This window comes from Etheostoma cragini, chromosome 1 (genome assembly GCF_013103735.1).
Source record: "Etheostoma cragini isolate CJK2018 chromosome 1, CSU_Ecrag_1.0, whole genome shotgun sequence".
Classification (NCBI taxonomy): Eukaryota; Metazoa; Chordata; class Actinopteri; order Perciformes; family Percidae; genus Etheostoma; species Etheostoma cragini.
In genome coordinates, this window is record NC_048407.1 from 2,882,580 (window position 1) to 2,904,290 (window position 21,711).

At 39.6% G+C, this 21,711-nt stretch overlaps 1 protein-coding gene across 2 annotated transcripts in view; it reads left to right on the forward strand.

Moving 5' to 3' along the window:
* Positions 1 to 21,711, forward strand: part of si:ch211-186j3.6 (neural-cadherin) — a 302,735-nt gene that overhangs the window by 225,769 nt on the left and 55,255 nt on the right. For both annotated transcript variants that reach the window (XM_034874840.1, XM_034874848.1), the window contains exons 28-31: positions 4,893 to 5,020; positions 12,178 to 12,305; positions 13,323 to 13,446; positions 18,339 to 18,519. In XM_034874840.1, the coding sequence (XP_034730731.1) occupies positions 4,893 to 5,020; positions 12,178 to 12,305; positions 13,323 to 13,446; positions 18,339 to 18,519 (561 nt within the window). The remainder of the gene's footprint in view (positions 1 to 4,892; positions 5,021 to 12,177; positions 12,306 to 13,322; positions 13,447 to 18,338; positions 18,520 to 21,711) is intronic.

The window sequence follows — 21,711 nt, forward strand, 5'->3', positions numbered from 1 at the left end:
TTTGGAAAAAGGCTGCAATGAAACAAAGAGTGAAAAATTTAAAGGGGTCTGAATACTTTCCGTACCCACTGTATCTGCGGGTGTGAAGAGAGGGTCTGGAGTGGTACAATGGGGTTCAAGAAAGAGGGAAAGTCCCCTTAGTGGGCTGCCTGAATGTGAATTGAAAGACTTAGATGTGCGAGATAAGAAAGAAAAAAAAGGGCGAGGGGGTCAGACGGGACAGTAAATGAGAGTAGGGAAAGAATGAGCTTGCCGAGATGTGGGGAGGGCATTGTGGAATGTGAAGACGACAAAGTAAAAGTTAAACAAAGGAGGATTGAACTGATATATTGAATTTACTCTGTTGGGTTTGGTCAATTGTCTGGCCCCGACCAATATATTAAAATGAATTGGATCATTCTTGAAGTACAGCAGCAACTTATCGTGCAGCTGGAGCGGGCTACATCAATGTGCAGGTAACAGGGGGGATTCAGATCACATCACGGTTCTAGGGTCACAGTTTTCGATCTGTACGGTTCTTGTTATTTTTTCCTTTAATCTTTAACACTCTAGAAACATACTTCAGCATATGATATATAGCTTAATTATCCACAATGTAGTATACAGTATTAAAACTAGTTATATCATGCAATCATGCACAAACTGATTTTGACTTGACTTTGAACCCATTATTGGGACCGTCTCTAAAGAAAGCTAGGGCAGATGTTGATACAAAAAGAGCGAAGACAATGATGATTTCAACAATCTTTTCATTTAGAAACTTATGTGCCTTTTTTAGCACACGAAGATTGAAATATTACAGAATATCAATTCAAATAACTTGCATTTATCAAACTGCCAACTTCAATGTAGCTCTTACAAAAATTGTATCCTTTAAAAGAGAAAGAGAGGAAGTCTTAAAGCTTCGTCTTTTGAGTAATTTAGAAGTTGCATTTTTTGTAAAGTTCTTTTAAAAATATAAAAGGAAACTTGTTTAGGGGAGAATACAATAACTCTAGGCTGAGTATTCCAAGTAACCTTACCAATAAAGGCTCAGGATATTGGAGATTTTGGTTTATTATTGTGAAAATGGCTGGTGTATTTAGGACAAAAAAATAATAATTTATTGAATGAATCAAATTTGAACATGTCTGTCAGTGGCTTTTTGATCTTTACATTGTTAGTCAATTTTCTGTCCTGGGCTGAGACACGTTCATACGGTTTGATAGAAAATGTTTTGGACTCAATTTAGGTCATCCTGTACGTCTCAACTTCACAACCACCGTGTGTGTGTGTGTCCCGCAGAACTGACAGGATTGAAACAGCAGAACATTTCAGCGACGAGTGAAAAATTGTTGTACAGCATACATTCATGTTATAATGTATACAGGCTGGCAGGACGATCTGACATGTTTAGCTCGGTCTTTCAATTTATGTTTTTTAGGTAACACACCTGAACGCCTCTTCCTTCTCACAAACGGGAAACACTAGTGATGGCCTAATGAAACTTCGTGAACAAGTGTCTTTATAGCGCCATCTAGTGGACCTTAGATAATAAAGACATTGGTTCATGAAGCTGTCATGTCCAGGCTACAAGCGGCTGAAATGGGTTTCCTCAGGAGGGGAGCTGGCGTCTCCCTTAGAGATCGGGTGAAACGCACAGTCATCCAAGACGAGCTTGGCGTAGTTTGGATGGTTTTTAATGAACCGTGCCACCCCCTAGAAAAGTTGAGAGAATAAGAGAGGCTAGAAAAAACTTGCACTCACTGTGGCTTGAAAAATGGCTTATTTTTTTTTCTTTTTACTTATATGAGAGAGAGTATGTGGCCCTCATCATAAATGCACATCGCAGCCTTGACATGGCAATTAGAGAAGATCCGCATCTCATGTACTCAACACAACCTCATTTCTGCTAGCTCAAGGTGAAGATTCAATTTAGGACATCATGTATGAAGGGGATGATTACATTATTGCAGCCAAACATTCCGGATCGATGCAATTAAATGTGTGATGGAACACAGTTATTTCAAAAAGAAACTGTTGAAAAGATAAAAAAAAAAGGTTTTGCGAAATATTTGAAAGCAGCACAATGTAAAAAATGTCAGTTACATTGAAAAAGGGTTAATGAAAGAGTGAAGCAAGGCAGGAGGTAAAAGAGACAGACGAGAGATGAAAGAGCGCTGATAGACGGACTGACATCTGCAAGAGACGCAGCGAGAGGGATGACGAAAGCTCGGCTGAAGTCAGACACACAGCGGAGGGAAGAGCGGTGAGAAGCCAATCCCAACATTTTACAGACTCAAGCATGAAGACGACTGTCACAGTGCGGGAGTTTATTTCAATCAGGAGAGACTTTGTTGCAGATATGCAGATTTATGCATTATAGAAAATGTACAGTCTTTGGAGATTAGAGTCCATTGTTGTGAAATGATAATGCGGTATAAAGCCAAAAGATAATCCCTGGATGGGGTCTAGACGCTGACGGTCAAACCAAATCAAGGAGTCAGGTTGAACACAACCCACAGACTGTATATACCGTATGTATACTCTTTGCCTGAAATGAAAACTGAGCAGCAGAGAGAGAAAGATTTAAAACAAGGATGTCATGCTGTGATTGGCTCGTGAAATTCATGGCTGCTTCTGATTGATTAAAATAAAAGTGAACACTTCTAACAGCGGTTCAGTTCAGAAGAGAGAGAAAAGTGGTCGAGTGTTGAAGTCTTCCTGTAAAAATGTACTGTAAGCACATACTGTAAGTGCTTTAGTTTGCAAGACTAGGAGTTAACCAAGTAAGTAATTAAAATGAAACATAACTTTGCTCTCAGGTGAGAACCTTGTACGTCCAAACTTGTTTTTAAGGAAATTAGATTAAAAAAATGTAATGAGCTATTTACTTCAGACACAGTCAAATAAAATCCAGTCACTGTTTAAATAGTTGTAGAAGCCTACAGACAGACGTAAAGAGTGAACAACTGAATGGATTAATGGAAAGAAAGAAGAAAGACGAAATATTGAGATACAAGGTTTCTGCCCAACAGCAACAATTAGTAGAAATGCTTTATTAGAAACAGCAGTGGGTTCACGTAGTGGGTGTGCTTGGTGTGTGGGAGTGTAGATCCAGGCTTGCACCGGGGAAAATTAAGAACAATGAACCATTGGACATGAACAGTGACGGCCTATTATTATTTTTAATTGAATACAGCCAACAGAGACACAGCCAACAGAGACATACCGCAGTCTTGACATAAGCCATAATTCCAAAACAACATCATTATAACATGTTTTTTGGAAAGTCGCTGAAGTCACAGTTGCTTTTTTTCCACATTTCCTAAACACATAACTTTATTTGGCTCAGAGTTTGCCCATAAGTTCATTTTTTTCACTTTTATTTTTTGTCTTCACTGCCACAGGAAATTCAGTGTGAACTAATAAAAAGGTGGAGCAATGGTCAGTGGATAGTCATGTTAGGAAAGACTCCCACAGTAAAATGAGGGACTACATTGGTCAAGGCAGCTTCTGACTGTCAGATGGGCAATAACAGGCAGAAAATGAAGATTACAAGTTGTTTTATCCTTTTGACTTCATAAGTATAGACCCATGAGTGTGATCCGAGAGTCTCTAAATACAAGCATGATGTAAAAGCTCTCAATATGTAGAGACAAATAGATGCTTAGTTTCTGCATGCACTTTGGAAGTTCAGCATGCGAGATGATGAATTGCCATGCTGGTTGGTAGGCATGCCTTCCCATAACTCCGTGTATATGGCGCCGAGCACACAAGCAGTCTTAACCACTTCATTAACTTTTAATTTCCCATTTGAGCAAGTCCGAAAGTAGAATGTTGTAACTTTTGTCTGTTTGTTGACTGCCATGAGATGTGAAGAAAAAAGAACATTACGACATCTGCGCAATAATCCTCATTAAGCTAATAAACAGAGATGATATCTGGCAAGTTATATACCACTCTGTGAGCGTGTGAACTCTATAATATGACACGTTATGCATTACTTAATTATTTGGCATGCATCAGAATCAGAATCAGAAATACTTTATTGATCCCCGAAGGGAAAATCTATGTTACTGTTGCACGAAGTATATAAATATCAGAGTAGAAATAAAAATAAATAAATATAAGGAGTGTGGATTGCACGGGCTTTACATAGTTAAAGGAACTTTTATCATACAGTATTTACATAATTAAGGAGTTGTAATGTGAACAGTAATAATGAATGAATCAGTCAGTTATGATGGTTTAATACTGTTTTAGGCTGTATATACAGGGCTACATTTTGTTTTTTAAGTGAAGTTTTGAGCCAAAAGTGATGCACACACGTGTTTTTAGCTTCAGTAGAAGAACTAGTCTGCGTTCAAACCGCATATTTGATGAACATTCTCCAGAACTGGGCAGGAGGCAACATGTATACTCCGCCCTTTGCTAGTTTTTGCCAAGGTAACATTAGTAGCTCTCGGAGAATGCAACGTCATGACCGATTAGACCCAATCAGGTGGCGAAACAGTGTTGGTGTTGCGTAAGGTCTCCGTTTCCGGCCGTTGAGACTGCAACACAACCCCCCCCCCCCCCCCCCCCCCCCCCCCCCCCCCCCCCCCCCCCCCCCCCCCCCCCCCCCCCCCCCCCCCCCGTCTCCCACAGAACGGGTAAGAAGTATTCTCTCAAGTTTAGGGGCTCGTGTGAATACAAGGTGGAAGCGTAGCAAAAAAATATTTTTAAATCAAAACCTAGCATTGTAAATGTAGCCTTAGAATTAGAGACTTGAATACAAGCACCGAATTTTGTCTGTCAATAGCATAAACCAAAACTCTTGACAAAAACTCAATATTTCTTAAATGTGATGATTTCAAAGTAACCTCACCGCCTCACTAATCCTCCCTGTCTCTTTCTTTCTCTCCATGTAGAGCTAATAGATGGGACCCCCACCTTGAAAATCAACCATGGCTCTGGCACAGTGGTGCTACAGTTGCCAGGCAACGTGAACGTGGCAGACAGGCGGTGGCATCGGCTGGATGTCCGCAGCAACAGCAAGGTTCGTCGCTTTACCCATTTAACACCAACCACCATTGATGTAGCCATTTAGCAAATAAGCTCTCGGTGTATTCACACGGAGCAACACTGGCAGATGAAAAACATGTTTTTTTTCTTTCAGTTTTCATCACTAAGATCAAGAAATGTTTTCCTGCATTACACTTTTTCAAATGGAAATTAAATGGCTAGCAATTTAAAAACAAGTTCCATTCATATGAACAGTTTAATGTACCTTTTCATAAGCATAAACTAAGACGTGCCGCTTACTTATCCAAGGAAAGATTTTAAAGGTTGCGACTGTTTATATACCTTGCGATTGCGTGTAGGCACAAATGTCCCGTTAAAGTAGGGCACACACCACTAACACAGCGTGGCTGTGGTGCTGAACTTCACCTGCGCTGGTTATATGAACACAGAGATCCAACCACATCTCTGGCCTCATGCATCAAGTCATCAGTGTGGCCACGGGTCCTTAAAAAGTCTTAAAAAGTCTTAAATCACGTTTCCTAAAATTAAGGCCTTAAAAAGCATTAAATTGTCTTAAATTCAGATTGGATAGGTCTTTAATATGTTTGTGTCATGTCACGGCGAAAATGCAGGCAATCTGTTGTCAAATATTTTTTTCCGGTAGGTTTTGCGCTGCGTTGTCGCGGTAACATAAGCCCAGAAGCGAACTGCGTTATGTGTCGGAAGATTTTCAAACTTGGTATAATGGGGATCATGCGGTGGAATCGCACATACAAAGCAAAAAACACAGAGACTACGTAAAGGCACGCCAGCAACCCGCCATCACTAGTTTCTTCTCCACCGCTAGCAACAATGTCAACGCTACAACGCTAGATTTTACGATGGGAAATCAACAGCCAACAATGCCAGCTGACCTACAAGCAGTTTGTGGCTCTAAGCCAACACTCCGAGAAGAGGTGATGGGGGGGCGGAGGACCGTGACAAGACACAATTCATACAGGTCAAATGACGGGACTGAAGAAGTGTTCCAAGCAATGCTTCCAGATTCGAGGCTTGTACAGTCATTTACCTCTGGAAAAGACAAGATAAGATATGTGGCTAAATTTGGATTGGCGCCATATATCAAAAAATAGCTCATCACAGAAGTCTAAAAATACGGTGCGTTTGTAATTATGTTCGACGAGACACTGAACCAGAAAACCAAAAGCAAACCACTGGATTTGCATGCACGTGTATCATTATAAATTGGTAGGACACTCTTTTGAGAAGGCTTTCTCAAGTGCAAAGTCACTGTTTTGTTTAATATAGAATGTGAATTGTTTTACAAGTATATTCACAAAAGCTTAGGAGTAGACATCAGAACTTGAACAAAAATTGGTCACATGGAGACCTGAAAACACACATATAGACACACACACACACACACACACACACACACACACACACACACACACACACACACACACACACACTCCCACACCGCAAAACACTCATACACACTGCTGTCTACTCTCTCCATGCTGGGTCCTCCACAAACTGCAATCCATCCATCTGAGTCTCTCTCTCTCTCTCTGTCTTTTAGGCACACAAATCATTTAAGAGTCTTTGCATTTTAAAAGCAGCTGGAATTGGCATTTAATTATTTTTTTTGTTCAAAAGGAACAGTGTTTTGTATTATTTATTTAATATTCACTTGATGTTATTTCACTTGATGTTATAACATTCAAGGGACCCAAATGTTCTGGAAATATTGTAATAATATAATTTAGGACAGCAGTTACATTTTTGTGTTATGCTTTCACATTACACACATTAAGGCAATGTTCTTAAACTCAACCGATTATTGTCATTTTACCATACTGTTAATTTTGTGTTTACTTGGAAAGATTACTGTATATTTCCACTTTGTATTTCCATCGTAAGTTTGGTCTTAAGTTGTCTTTGGACTGAGAAGTTGTCCGTGTTCAAATTCTTTGGCTAAGTCCTGGATCTTCACAATCCTACCTACCTAATTCTGAGGCAAACCTTCCATTCAAGAGAAAATAATATGGTCACAATTTCAACTGCCTTTGTCTTTCACTTTCCCTTTTAGCCTAGTTTGTTTGATTTCCTGCTTTTCTTTGGTAAGCATGCCCCAGTATCAGTAATCAGATAACATTACAATATAATTAGGCCTATATAAAGAAATCTCCTGCTACCTTTAACCTGGCTGGATACAATTAGACTCCGAAGGTGTGCTCTGTACTGCCATCTACCTGCCATAAATAATTGTGTGACTTTTTGGGAAAAATCTTACCCGCACAGAGGCAATAATAAACACTATATAAAAGTAGCGTTATTGGGCGCCCCTGACAGCTCAGTTGGTAGAGTGGGCGCCCGTATATATTACTCCTCAACGCAGAGGGACGGGGTTTGACTCCAAGCTGCGTCCCTTTGCTGCATGTCATTTCCCCCCGCTCTCTCCCCTTTAATTTCTTCATCTGTCCTGTCAATAAACTCCTAAAATGCCCAAGAAATAATCCTTTTTTTTCACTCTTAGTCCCGTTTGCTGTTAGAGGTCATTTATGATCATCAGATCAGAAAATTACACAGGTTTAGAAACATAAAAAAAAAAACTGTTTGATTGTTTCAACAATGAACAGTATGTCATATTGTCAAACTAAATGTTGTTTGAGTAATTACGTTATTAGTGATTAGTGACATTGTTGTGAACAATTAACATCATATTTCTATCCATTGTAGCCTTAACGCTGAGGTTCCAAAATTATTTCCTCCCACGGATTTTAAATGTCACCCATTGAGAGACTATTTGATGGGATTATTAGGGACCCAAATGGGGAAGATGTTAGTTGGTGATTTAGTATTGCAGAACTGTCTGCACCGCAAAGTACAAAGGGAGACAATAGCGGTGTGAGATGAATTATTGCAATGGCCCTCCTTTGACGTTCTCTACTACGGCTCATTTCAAGTGAATTAAATTAGAGTGAAATTACGCCAACCTACATATGACTGAGGACCGCCTGGAGCTCTTTAGCTCCAAGGACACACACACATAACCACAGCATTATAATTCTTTCACCTCTTAAAAATCAGGAAGACGGCCACTGATACTATTTATTAGTCTTTGATGTAACCGAGCCTCAAAGTCCCACTTCAAGCTTAGGACACTTTAAAGCAGTTGGACTGGCTGAACCTTGATCAGAGGAAAACAATTATAACTAATCGTAACATTGCCTGTTCTATCTCCACAACGCTGTTATGGAAGGTCTGGCAACCAACACAATACAACAATGCGAGCTGTTGAATCACCTGGATACATGGTAATTTGCTTTTAATTTGCGCATAGTTTGATTTTACCAGTGTATCTCCGTGTGTACTTTGTCTACAGCAATCCCACCAATTGGTCCCAACACGTCCCACTTAGAGAGTAAATGCCGTAAACATATTCTTTGTAAATTGCTACAGTCATTCCCCGAAATAACCAAACACACCTGCCTTGTTGTACGATCCAAATCTTTTGCAATACTTGGCATTTTCAGCTTGTAGCTTGCTAGCTTCAAGGTTGTTGTTGTTTCCCGAAGCGAATGGAGTTTGAGAACGGCAACACACGGAGAGCAGAAGGTGAGGAGAAATTATCCTGGAAATGAACTTCTATTGATCCACACATCATAACATAGATAAGGCCCACCACATTAAAAGCCCAGGACTGAGTATGAATTTTGGAAAAATAAAAGCCTTTTTCTCTGTTCAGCACCATCAAAAGCTTCTTCAAAAACCAAAAACTGAACAATCACATACATGATACACTTGAATTTGCTACATGTAGCTGGTCACTATTATTGTGCAAGTTAACCATTTTAATAATACCTGCTAGTTGGCCACTGAAATGTGAATGAAATTTTGTCCTTTACCAAACTGTTCAATGCACACAATCCACACAATTATTTTGACGGAACGGCATCTGTTTTATTTATCTTGTTTTATTCATTTTATTTCCCATGTAAAGGAAAAAACAGCCTAACTTTAACACATGCATAAACACAGAGTACACGTGTGCTCGGTATTGAGAATGAGGCCAGCCAAACGGATGCATGAATGCACCAAGACTTAAGGTAATACAACAGCTTTATCCTGAATTGCATGAATGCAATAATTCATTGAGACTCGTGTTATTACAACGGGGATTATTCTGCATCACAACTTTATTATTCTAAATCACATGGGACTCCGTTTATATGTCCCAGCAGCAGCTTATCCAACCTGGTTGTGCGACCTGATTGGATAAGCTGCCGAAGGACAGGCCTTCCGATTTACTCTATGATTCAGCAGCTGAGAATCTAGCCATGAGCAGTGTTTTTATAAAGTATATTTATTAAGTTTTTTTCTGAAACTGTCGCTGTACACTACATAAACAACATAAAACGATGCCAAATGAAACTGAACATACCTCTGAAACTGTGGTCTTGAGACCTCTAGAGAACTGAATAATGTTAGTCTATACAGTATGTATGTTTAATCCAGAAAACAACCATTATTTATGTAAAATCAATCAACCTAATTATTGCTATTGAGCAATCACCTCATGGGTAATGGGTTAGTGAATTATGTGAAAAATGTATTTGAGTTCTGAATTTTTAAAAAAACGTCATAATTGTAAGTTTTTGGTTGTTGTTTTTTAATGTCAAACTCCTAATTCTCTTCTATAGTTAATTCTATGGTTCTATTGTCATTTTGATGTGATAAATTATACAGTTTAGTCATCGTCAGGAATCTCCCCCCACTCTGACTGCTGGTTCAGGGTCTATAAATAAGTCGCTTCCTCAGTTGTACCCCACCGTGTTACATCGGCGACTGTATAGTCCTGCATGATTAATTGTTATAAAACCGCAATCTCAATTCACCCCAGTTCTCGATTTAATTTTTAAATAACTCTTTTTTTTTCATTCTTTTTTATGACTTTGATTCTCATTTAATTTTACAAGCCGACTGCATCACAAAAGCTACTTTCTGCTGGGAGTTTCAAACATAGACTGTTTAAAAAAGGTTTTTAAAGCGCTGCAATGCTCTCCCTTCTCTACATTAAAGCCTCTCTGTTCTATGTTGTTCCAGACTTGTGGTGATGCAAAATGTCCTAGAGGTGCCAAAAACACTTTATTTTCATGTCCCCTTGACTGCCTTCCATCTATATCATTGAGCAATTTTCTTTATAAGAACGTTTTTTGCTTCATGTAAAACCATTCACTCTTTATCACTGTCACAGGACTGCTCTCTATCTACTGGTTCTCTTCAGTTTAATACGTTTTAGTCTGCTTTCCTTCTTCCTCTTTTACTCCAGTAACATTTTTGTGAATACAGCCTGCACAAAACTGGTGCAGAAGACGCAGAGTAATTTGGGGACGTTTAATATGCTAATGATCAAATCTTGTGAATGTACCCCCTACTCATTAAAAGGTGGTGTTTTCATCAGGTTGAAGGGAACAAGTTATAATATGTTTGTGCAGTTATGAGAGTTTGACTAATCTGACTTGGAACACCATGAATAAACCTCACAGAGGAAAGGAAGCAAGATTAAGGATAAGAATACAAGAAAGTTTTTTTAATGTTTATTAATCATGTCTATGAAGTAGAGGGTTGTGGGTCAAGATTTTGTAATACCCGCACTGACTCTGTCCATTATGAGAGCCTATATCTGCAACGCAGTTCCCGCAAAAATATGCATTATTCAACCTCCCAAACCCGACTCAACCAGCAAACTTTCATCTTTACGCAATGTAGTAGCACAATTGTCAGGACTTTTGTTTCAGAATCTTTCTGGAAGTTATCAATAACTTACTCGGAGCGCTGCTTTCTCACATTTTGACCCCCCTTGCCAGACCAACTGATGTTATCTTATAAGCATACCAGACCTACCATTGCATTATCCAAAGTTTGAAGACTGACTTTAGTGTTCCAAAGCTGGTACAGGTTTTATGTCAATGTCCTCCACTAATTTTAAATATCTGACATATACTGAATATTGCAGCTTCTGCTGTTTGGCCACATAATCATGTATGAAAAGCACATATAAAAGCTTTTATCAAATCAATTCAAAAATGCTGTGTTAACACAGGACTAATGGCTTGAACTGTGTGCTAATACACAGGATGATGTTATTCTCCAGAGTAATTGTGATGCCTTTGGTACCAATTATTATAATCTTTTTTTAGGAAGTGTCAGGTAAGCTTTCAGATGGACCAAATTCCCATCCCAACAAGCATTTGCAGGCCTTTAAAGAACTACATACTGTTATAATACTACCTTATGAGAGGGCCTACTGTCAGCTGTAATGTACTGGATGTCAATTTCCAAAGATTAGATGAATATGTGTGATCGATTCTTTCATGCTTTAATGTTACCCGTTTTTCTAGCACAGTTGTGACTATGTATGTAAGGATGGACAGCTGTTTAGAAATAGGTTGTCATGGCTTTTGCTTAACCACATCATTCCTTTTTACTTAAATACACCAATGGCGTGCTTATTGGAACATGCTGGTTTAAGATGAAGTCTATTTTTTTTGTGTGCTTTACCAGGAAACGAAGCAGCTAGCAGCTGCATGACATGAACTAATGTATGAAATGTGAGTCAGAGAGGCAGCTCCCAATAGTGATAATGGAAAAAAAAAGCACTTGACAACCACGGGGGGTAGACTCATTATAATAACTCAGAAAGGCTCTTTATTAAAGCATGATGTTTTGCTGGAAAAATGAGTTCTACAGCATTAGGGCTGTGTGATATGTGGAAAATATGCAACTTTGAATATGGCAATAGATAAACGTTATTTATTAATATTTAATATTAAAAATGCACTCAGTTTTACCTTTGTTCTGCTTTCAGTATACTACAAAAAAATTAAAATTACATGTTGAATGAAAAGGAAATTATCTCCAACATTGTTTTATTGAACACATTAAACACCAAACTGAACACAGGCACGGTTAAAAAAAATAAAAGTTCAAGTGCAGTTTTCCACTGGTACTCTTTTTCAACTAACTTATCAATCACTGAGTGTCTTACGCGATGGGTTACAGTCTTCTGTGATGTGTTAAAGCCTTTTGCGATGTGTTTATTGCACAACTTGATATTGCAATGACAATAACTGATTTATAGTGCAGCCTCTGTAAAGCGTGTCCGTGTTTGTGTGTGCTCTTCAGGAAGTGCGTTTCACCTTGGATCGCTGTTCAGGGGCGGCAGTGATGGAAACAGAAGGACTAGGCAGCTGGTTGACCACCGAGGACCACTCCTCCTGCGAAGTGTTGGGCGTTACACCCAACACTGACAGGTACACACACACAAACACACACAGATCCGCCTCTATTTGTGACGTTTTAAGTGTGGGGATACAAAGTGGACAGTATATCATGTTATTTCATGGATTTTGATGTTTTTTTTAATTTAAAATATTACACTCATTATTTGGACAACGATATGGTTAAACAGTATGATGGCCTTTGTGTTAAAGTCTGCCATACAGTTTTATATGGTAAGGGATTGATATGAGACAATTTCAAATACACAGTCAGTTACATCACTTAAACAACTAAAATATGATTTTTATCTTACATTTAAATGAAATCTTTTTGTGTCAATAAACAAATAAAAATAGAACTTCAGTTGTGCACGTTGCAAATGTTTTGCATTAGTTAACTTAAAAAGGTCCATGATGACCTTCAAATTTCAAAATAAAGGCATCTTAAAGGTGATTTGTATCAATGTTTTCACTTTGCATCAATGCTATTTGATCGTTGATCATTAAATACATCATTGCATGAAAGGTCAAAAGTCTTGCATTTATTATTCTAAAAATAAGTCCTCTAAAATTTTGAATTTCTTTGACAAATTATTAAAATGTCTTTTACTTTGGCCTTACATTTTTTCTTGTCCTTTTGTAGGATAAAGGCCTTAACGTCATGAATATATATTGTGTGGCTAACGTTTAAATTAACGTTATTTTGAATTTTTAGTTTCATAACAACTGAGCACTAAATGTGACAACTATTTCATTCATTTTTTGTTACAAACACAAAAATGTTCTATTAAATTCAGGTAAAATTACTTTTCTCCGCCTTAATTTCCACACTGATTTACCATTATATGGCCGTAGAGTTAAATAAATTTGATCCTAGGTGTTTTTCAAAAAGTCTCAAAAAGTCTGCCCTGTGTTAAATTCCAATGTGTCGGAGGAACCAAATGATTGAATGGCAATGCATGTAGTATGTGTTCTATGAGCCCTGAGTGGAAGTATTGCCTGTTTATATATATGTGTGTGTGTGTGTGTCCATGCCTGTGTGTGTTTTAGGCACCTGAACATGAGCCAGGTGCTCCAGCTTGGCGGTGTGAACGAGGACATCCCCTACATCTACCCTCAGCTTCAGCACAAACACTTCACAGGCTGCATCCGCAACCTCATCGTGGACAGCAAGGTAACACACACACACACACACACACACACAAGGTACACACATACCAATAAGTGCACAGCCGTTTTAGTACCCCAGCACACAAGCAGACCCAAACTCACGCCTGCACTCTAGCTGATAAATGGATTAAATAACACATTTCAACATTCACAGTACCCTTGTGCCATATAAGAGCTGTTCTTTTTTTTTTTTTTAAACTGTAAGCTCAAAGCACTTTCAAATACTACACACGTGCCCTCCAATGGTGGAATGGAATATAAACCGTTTCTCTCCTGCCTAAATCTGACTTCAAGTCAAGACTTTCATGTAACATTCCACTGCTCTGTTGGAGTTAAAAAGTCAAGGACTCCATGATCAACCATGTCAATCCGGACCAACCCCAAGAAAAGCCTAATCATTTGTTTATGAACACAGGCCTCAGATACGGTAGCCCTTTGTGAACAATTTTGGTTCTATAATTTTTTGCTTTGCATTAAATAAACCTATGAATAACTGAGGAAATGTTCCCCCTGCCTATTGTGTCATGCCTGATTTAACTGGTATTTAGACGTAAACATCCTTTCCAACTGATGCTGACAGGGTAAAATGCTATTTATATTTTTGGTGGGTTTGGCTGTTTCATGTTATACAAATAGGATCTTACTTAGTTCTCTTAGTTCTTTCTGTAGGAATATAATGTTGGTGGACCCTAATAATAATCTGAGCCTGGCGGTTGTAAAACAAGCACGTTTAGTGGCATAAAATTGAAATTGCGCAGTTGCCCATTGGACTGCCAAATGCAGCAGTCTTGCTGAATACTTGACAAATTCCAAAAACTGTTGTTCTCGTCAGTCTCTTAGAGACAAAAACATTGAAAAAGATGTCTAGGTTGAAAACTATCAAAATTACCCTTTAGGCTTACTGCTCAAAGTAGGTAATGTGTAAATTGTCGCTCTTTTAGAAGCAATAATAAATTTGTTACTCTGTGCCAGTGATAATGTCTCGCTCTGTGAGACTTTCTCTCTCACTGTGTGGTATGATGTATGCTAGTGATTTAGACTTAAAGGTGCTCTAAGCAATGTCACGCATGTTTTAGGCTAGAACATTTGTGGTCACATACAGCAAAAATCTCCTCACAATCCGCTAGCTGCCTGTCCCCTGATCACACTGTAAAACATCTCACTATGAGTAAACTGTGCCCACCTGCACCACAAAGCATACACGAACAGTCTTCCAGCGTTCCAGCCAATAACCAACAAGAAGGATTTGTGGGTGGGGGTGGGGGGTTAGTGTGCGGAAGCATAGAAGAGGTTGGGAAAGGATGAGGAGGAGGGAGGGGCAAGCTAGTCTCGTTTTGTTTGAAAATACTTGGAACGTCTACAAGAAGTAACGTCACCCGACATCGCTTAGAGCACCTTTAAGTTCCAACTGGTGTGAAGTGTGCTCTGCGTTCAGCAATGCTTGCGATCTGATGATGAAAGCATTTTTACATTCTCTATGCACAGAATGTGAGAAAGAGGGGGGCAAGACTTTTCCGCTTTTATGACACTTTAAAGGAGACAGCAGAAGCTTTAACAGGTTCTTTTTGCTACAGCAGTACTTGCAGCCGCTTTGAGCACTGCGGCAGCGCCTACTTCAAATCAGATAAGAGTAGAAGAGTAACTACTGGTAATGTAGGAGCAGATCTTGCTGGACTCTCAGTGAAGTAAGTTTTTTTTTCAAATGTTCAAGTGGAGGTTCTTGGATTAATGTAGAAAGACATAAGTGGAGAGTCAAAAGCACGATAAACCCTGATATGTTTTTTTTACCGCAGCTGAGGAGGACTATAAAGCTGAGTCACATATTTTGTCTAAACCATATCTTGGCGTGAACTACCAAGGCCTTATATAAAGTAAGACCCAAAAAAATGTCCAACTTCATCTGGAGCCAGACATCAGCACCAAACTTCCTTTTTCTCTTTTGATAGCAATTCTGTTCAAAACCTGTTCCATGTATGTATCTGTCCCTTTTGTTGCATTGTTATATAAGTACTTACTGTACATACACAAAAGGTTTTCAATGTTCAACCTCTTTTATCGCCCAATCATCTTGTAGGGACCCATCTTTATTCCAACAGTGAGACACATTTTTGTGTACACTAAAATCTCAATTGTTGTTCTGCTAGTTATCTTCAAATGACAGAACCCTGGTCAGTCACTTTTGTTTCGAAAAACCACAGTTTTGTCTGATCCAGTTGCCAAACAATCACAGGGCAGACACACAGACAACATTTAACGCTCACGTTCACACCTACAAGCAATATAGCAATTAACCTAGCCTGTATGACTTTACTGGCTCATATTGTGGGAGGAAACCAGAGCAGCCAGAGAAATCCCACACATCCAGGCACAGGGAGAACATGCAGACTCCACACAGAAGGGCCCTTACCGGCCAGGCAGGTTCCAACCGTCTACTGAATCTATGCGGTAGACCTTTTAAAGCTCTATTAGGATGTTAGATGTGAATCTCAAGAGTGGGGATATAAAAGGCTTTATGTTCCTTCTGCTACAATGCCAAAGGCTTGTAGTTGTGGGGTGCACCTTAGCTGGAGACGTAGCTGAAGGCTGCACAAACGCTATGTGCTAATGAGAGAAATCTGCATGATGTGAGTGGGCGAACATGAGGATAATAAATCTCTACAGAGCAAGCAACAGTAGGCAAACTGATGATTAATAGTTGATGGACATGTTCTGGCATTGTATGATTTTTTTTTTGGTCTCTTATTTTAGGTGTTGTTCTTATAATCACGGAAAGTGCTTTAGTGTCACATTCTCAGCTGTTTTCACTCAAGGTGTGTGTGCCTGTGATGTACGTCTCCATATTTATCTGTAGTTTTACTTACTTACTGTAAGTAAGTCCCTTTATATATATATGTCTTATGTGATCCTGCCGTTTCCTGTGTCTGTATTGAACTTTAGCATATTTGTGTTTTGGAGCCAGAGTGAGACACGGCACGTCAAGGCCATGTCACCTCATTAATAACCTGTTGAAGGATGATGCATGGCTGTGTGGAAACAATTGGTGGTATGTGTAGATGAAGAAAAATGTAAGCTAGATTGGGCTTAAGATGGGCAAACATGAAATTGTGTCCAGAAAAAGCGATAATATACTTATAATTGTGTTTCTATTCTGGTGTTGGGTCTCTTTCCTCTGGCTGTCAATCGCCATCGTCTTATTTTAACTCTCTCCATCCTCGTCCTGTCATGATTCCGCTCCCTTCAGCTCTCAGACAAACATAACTGCTTTAAGTTTTTCATTTGTTTTGACAAATCTGTCACTCCATTTCTAAGTATGGAACTTTGCAGTCACATGGGCCAATAGCATTGTGAGTACTAGCAGCTCTTAATTAAAGTTGGAAGACTTGTAACAAACATTGTAGAACATTATAGGCCAATGTTGTGAATGTGAAGCCCTTCAGCCAGAATAAACTGTTGCTGTATGTATGAGGAATATCATGGCCTACTTGTTAAATTATGTTACATTACATTTATTTAGCGGACAGATGAAATGAAGCAGTTTCAAAGGAACACCTTTGTGATGGTTTAGCATGATCACATGTAACCAGGGGTGTTGCCACACCAACCAGAAATCTAAGGGATTATAACTTTATTTCCAATTAGGGGAAATCTTGACTTATACAGTATTGATCCTTCCACTCTCTGGCAACAGCAGGGGACCCTGGGGACAACCCTCAGGTGGGGTAGTTCCTGACCCCCCTGCGATTTCCGTCTGTGTCACCTTAATAAATCATTGCATCACACACTCCCAGCTGTATACTTTGTATTTTGGTGTTGGATTTGTGTTTCCACTTCCTTTGGGCTGAGACATTGTTATACCCAACACCTGAAAGGAATCTTCATAAATAGGGCAGCACAGTGTCTCTGTATGGAGACGTGTCACTCTGCTCAGCCAAAGCTAGAATTTGTAATTTAAGCTGAATTTTGCATTCCGCTCGTACATCGGTCCAAGTGTTTTAATCAGACACACAAACACACACATACGCACCACACTGATACAGATACACAGTCAAATCAATTGCAGACACCCCGACAGGTCTTTCAGTGATTGATTGCTAATGTCTGTGTTTCAGTTCTGGGCAATCAACATGATCGGTCCAAAGCAAACAGAGGAGCTGTAGCTTTTAAAGGTCAGCAACCAGTGAGATGCCTCTTTGCTGGAGGTCAGAGCCAATCAGCGACTTCCTGGCAGCATGACTCACTGCCAGTTTTTTACAATCCTTTGCATTGCCACGTGCTCACCGCAGCACCAACAGAACTCATAAAGTTCGGTTGGACAGAGCGGGGATTGAACACAAAGTCTTTTATGGCATGGTATTGCGAGGGACACAAAGTTAGGTTCAAGGTTCCCCCGTCATTACGGCTTTCTATGCTGTCGGCCATGCTGTTTCAATGTCCAGTGTTTGGTTTCATCACTGTGAGAGTCGGAGAGGGGGAAAAAGAGAGAGAGTGTGATGAGAGTGGAAAAGTAGAGAAGGCCACCGTGTCCACTGAGCACATGTCCTTCAACACATTTGACTTTTTTTTACTTCTTGTCAAACTCTGACACCCCCTCTGCCTACTTACCCCCCTATCCTGTCCGTCTTGTGTCTCCCCCTTTCTTTGCTGTCACCTTGCTTTTTTTGACTCCTGTTTGCCTCCTCCAAACTCAACTCTTCTAAATTATCATATCAACTTACTTTTTTTCCCCATTTTAATGCTGTTCCCTTGAATCTCTCCCTCTTCTTTCCCCTCTCTGCTCATCTTTTCATTGTTCCCTTCCCATATCCCCATCTTTTCTTCCTCCACCTCTCATCATTTCTTTCCTCCCATCCTCTCTACATTTCCTACCTCACCATCCCCTCTATCTCCTCCATTCAGCTGTATGATCTGGGCTCCCCGGCCGACTCGCAGTCCAGCTCTCCAGGCTGCCTGACCACCGATAGCAGCTGTGTCAACATGGGCTATCCGTCCTGTGGCCACCGGGGTCGCTGTCACGGCGAATGGGGCTCCTTCAGCTGCCAGTGTGTGCCGGGATACACAGGACACCAATGCGAAGAGGGTAAGCCAAACTCAATTTCTTTTTTTTTTTGTAGATTCATTGTACCGTCCGCAACAAAAAGAAATCATCCATGTTTCCTGGAAAGATCCTTGGTTCCTTGGCTAAATATTTGCTGCAGATGTTGAGTTATGGCATTTGAAATTAAAGCATAATAGAGCTCAACAAGGTTGTTCCGGTAGTAATAATTCCGGGATTTTGATTATTAGCCATCATGTTTAAACCATCCAAGGTACACTGACCACAATCTCCAAAACTAAAAAGTTTCTGTCTCTGTATAAGCTGCAAGTCCATATGAAATCAACCTTGTTTTCGGAAAAACTGGGTTTATTCACAATCTTATAGATACATACTACACTACCCACTCTCCTAAGTGTAACAGCGATGTCAGTTACCTAGGAAATGTTTGGCTCACCCTCGAACGGCTAGAACGTGCTGTGATCATTGACGTCTATGATTTATGTACACACTATTGTGCCTTTGCATTTTTTTGCCATTTTCAAAATTGTCTTTTGGACCAAATCAAATGTTTTAGGGTCTTGAGTCATCTTGTAGCTGGTTGGCTTGATCCCCGACTTAAAACTCTTGATTTAAGCATTTAGTGAAACATCAATGGAGATACTGAAATGGGGAAAATCACTTCCAGAACCAGATTGGTTAAAAAAACACTATTGAGCCCTATTTGTAGTAGCTGAGCACAGATGTTTCATGCTTGGAAAATAAGTTTGTTGTAGCACTGAAGCAAAATGGGGAGTAGCATTTAGGTCGGCAGGGTTTATATTAAGTTAGGTAACTAAGGTAGTTAAGTTACCAGGCTATACGATTCATAATTATTTCACTACTTTTAAATATGTGAATTTACAGGCCATTTAATTTTCCCACTTAGATTAATCACAGTGTTACAGATGCACATTTCTATGTTTGTAGCACAGCTAAATAAGATCCTGTTTTATGCGATGATTAAAGAGGGCAAGATGAGAGACCTTAACTGCTCAGAGGCTGTTTTCTCTCACAGCCTCAAAGGATGCAGGGCAAGTATACCCAGTTTATTATTTTCCAGTGTAAAGTGTCAGTCTTTATTGTTGTATTAAATCTAGTTGACAAGACTTTATCATGAATGCCCTCATAATCATTAAGGGTGGAAACCTCCCAAATCTAGAATTGTAGAAGAGGATTAAGTGGACTATGGACATTGGTACTTACCAACCTACTTTATCCCTTGCTGCTGTTCCATGCCTTTCTAACATAAATGGTATGCAATAACCATTTGCTTGATGCCGTGCTGCATGCACATAGGGTGTACTCTATTTGTAAAGCCATGCACATATAGCTGAAGCTCTTGAAGAGAGCAGCATGCAGGCCCTCGGCTGCATTCATATTCAGGATACATATGGCCTGAAGAAAGCAGCTCCAGTTGAGCGTCTCTGTGTTGGCCTTATGGCTGTGGAGGCATTTGCCTGACTGCAGCAGTTGGAAGACACTGTTGTTGGACTGAGATGGGATCTTTAATAACCCTCCTGCACTGCCCCTTGTTCCTCCAAAATTGAGGAGAGCACTCTAGAGATGCTTTCTGCTGACTGCAGCACCCGCTGCCAGGCTTTACAGCCGTTTGGTTCTCGACTCGTACCGCACAGAGACTCTGCCAACAGGACTCTCTCAAAACAGATGCATGAATGAAGGACTGCAGATGAATCACTCTCCATATTCATGAGATGATTCATATGATTGAAAAAGCAACTAGCTCTGGAGTCAATGACCAACTGGGGACACATGGATGATTTTGGCAACCAATCAGGTAACCTTTGTAAGAAGAAGACTCACATGCAGACTGTGATTAATCTGGATTACTTTAAGGAGCCCATGAAAACAGCCTGGCTGCATCCTGCAGACTCTCTTTATGGGCTGTCCCCATATCTTCGGGGTTTAGGGTTATGTTGATGGTGTACTGTAACATCCACAATTGGAGCCCAGCAGGGGACTTTTGTTGCATCTGTTTCTCTCCCTCATTTCCTGTTATATCTCTGTCATTTGTCATACAAGAAGAGCCCGTATATATTTGTTTTGAACTTGGAGATGGAGTTGCCTGAGCTGAAGTGTTTTTACACCTGATGTCAAATTGCATTTCTGGCATTCACATTAAATATTGATGTGTTCCAAAAAAATACAATTCCTGGCCTGTGTTGTAGTAATATTGAAATCCTCCATGGTACACAGTAACGTTCCACCTCACTTAGCTGGCATTCAGACGGAAATGAATGAGTGAAAAACAAGATGATGAAATAAGATCCAGGGAGTACTGTTAGAGTCCATCCATGAATTTGGAAGTGCGTCAAACACTATAATATAATAAGGAAGAATTTTTTTATTTTGTTGTGGCCATTACAAGGTAAACAGCACAAATATGCTTTTATATTACAAGTTATACTGCAGACACACTCAGCCAATATTATCTTACAATCTATTTTTTCCATTATGTTAACATCTAAAGCCCGGACACAGGAGGATGGGCCTCTTAGGGGATCTTTAGAGGTAATGCAGGGGCGCTCAAAGTTATTGTTTAATCATTTTAAAAAAAAGTTCAAAAGTTGTCTGAACATCTAAATAAACATAAGTCCAACGTATGTTTGCCAAGTTAGACCTATTTGTGATGTGTTTTTAACAACATTGATGGCAGGCTTCTAGGCCTGTAGGTACGGTAGCCATCCACAGATACTGTTAATCATGAGGATTCACTGTGCCACATGCATGTTCAACATTAAACACATGAATGTCAATTATTTATGTATATTTTATGCACCACAAAATTGGTATGTATGAATGTTTTAGGTCACCCTACATATTAGCCCCAGTTGTATATGCAACTCAATTTCACAACATACAGTGATGCTCCTAAGTGTATGAACCCATGCTAAAGTTGACTAAAAAGAGAAATAACAAAAAATTATCTTTTGGAAAAAGATCTTAATGCCTTAACTAAAATCTTTTGGGGAAAAAATCAACCTATAAGGACACCAATTTTCTTTGGGAACAAATAAGGTATTGTAAATAAATAAATGTTCTTGCTTAAAATACAGGGCGCATACGTATACACCCCCCTATGTTAAAATACAGGGGGAGTAAGTATAAACCCCCCTATGTTAAAATACAGGGGCATAAGTATACACCCCCCTATGTTAAAATACAGGGGCATAAGTA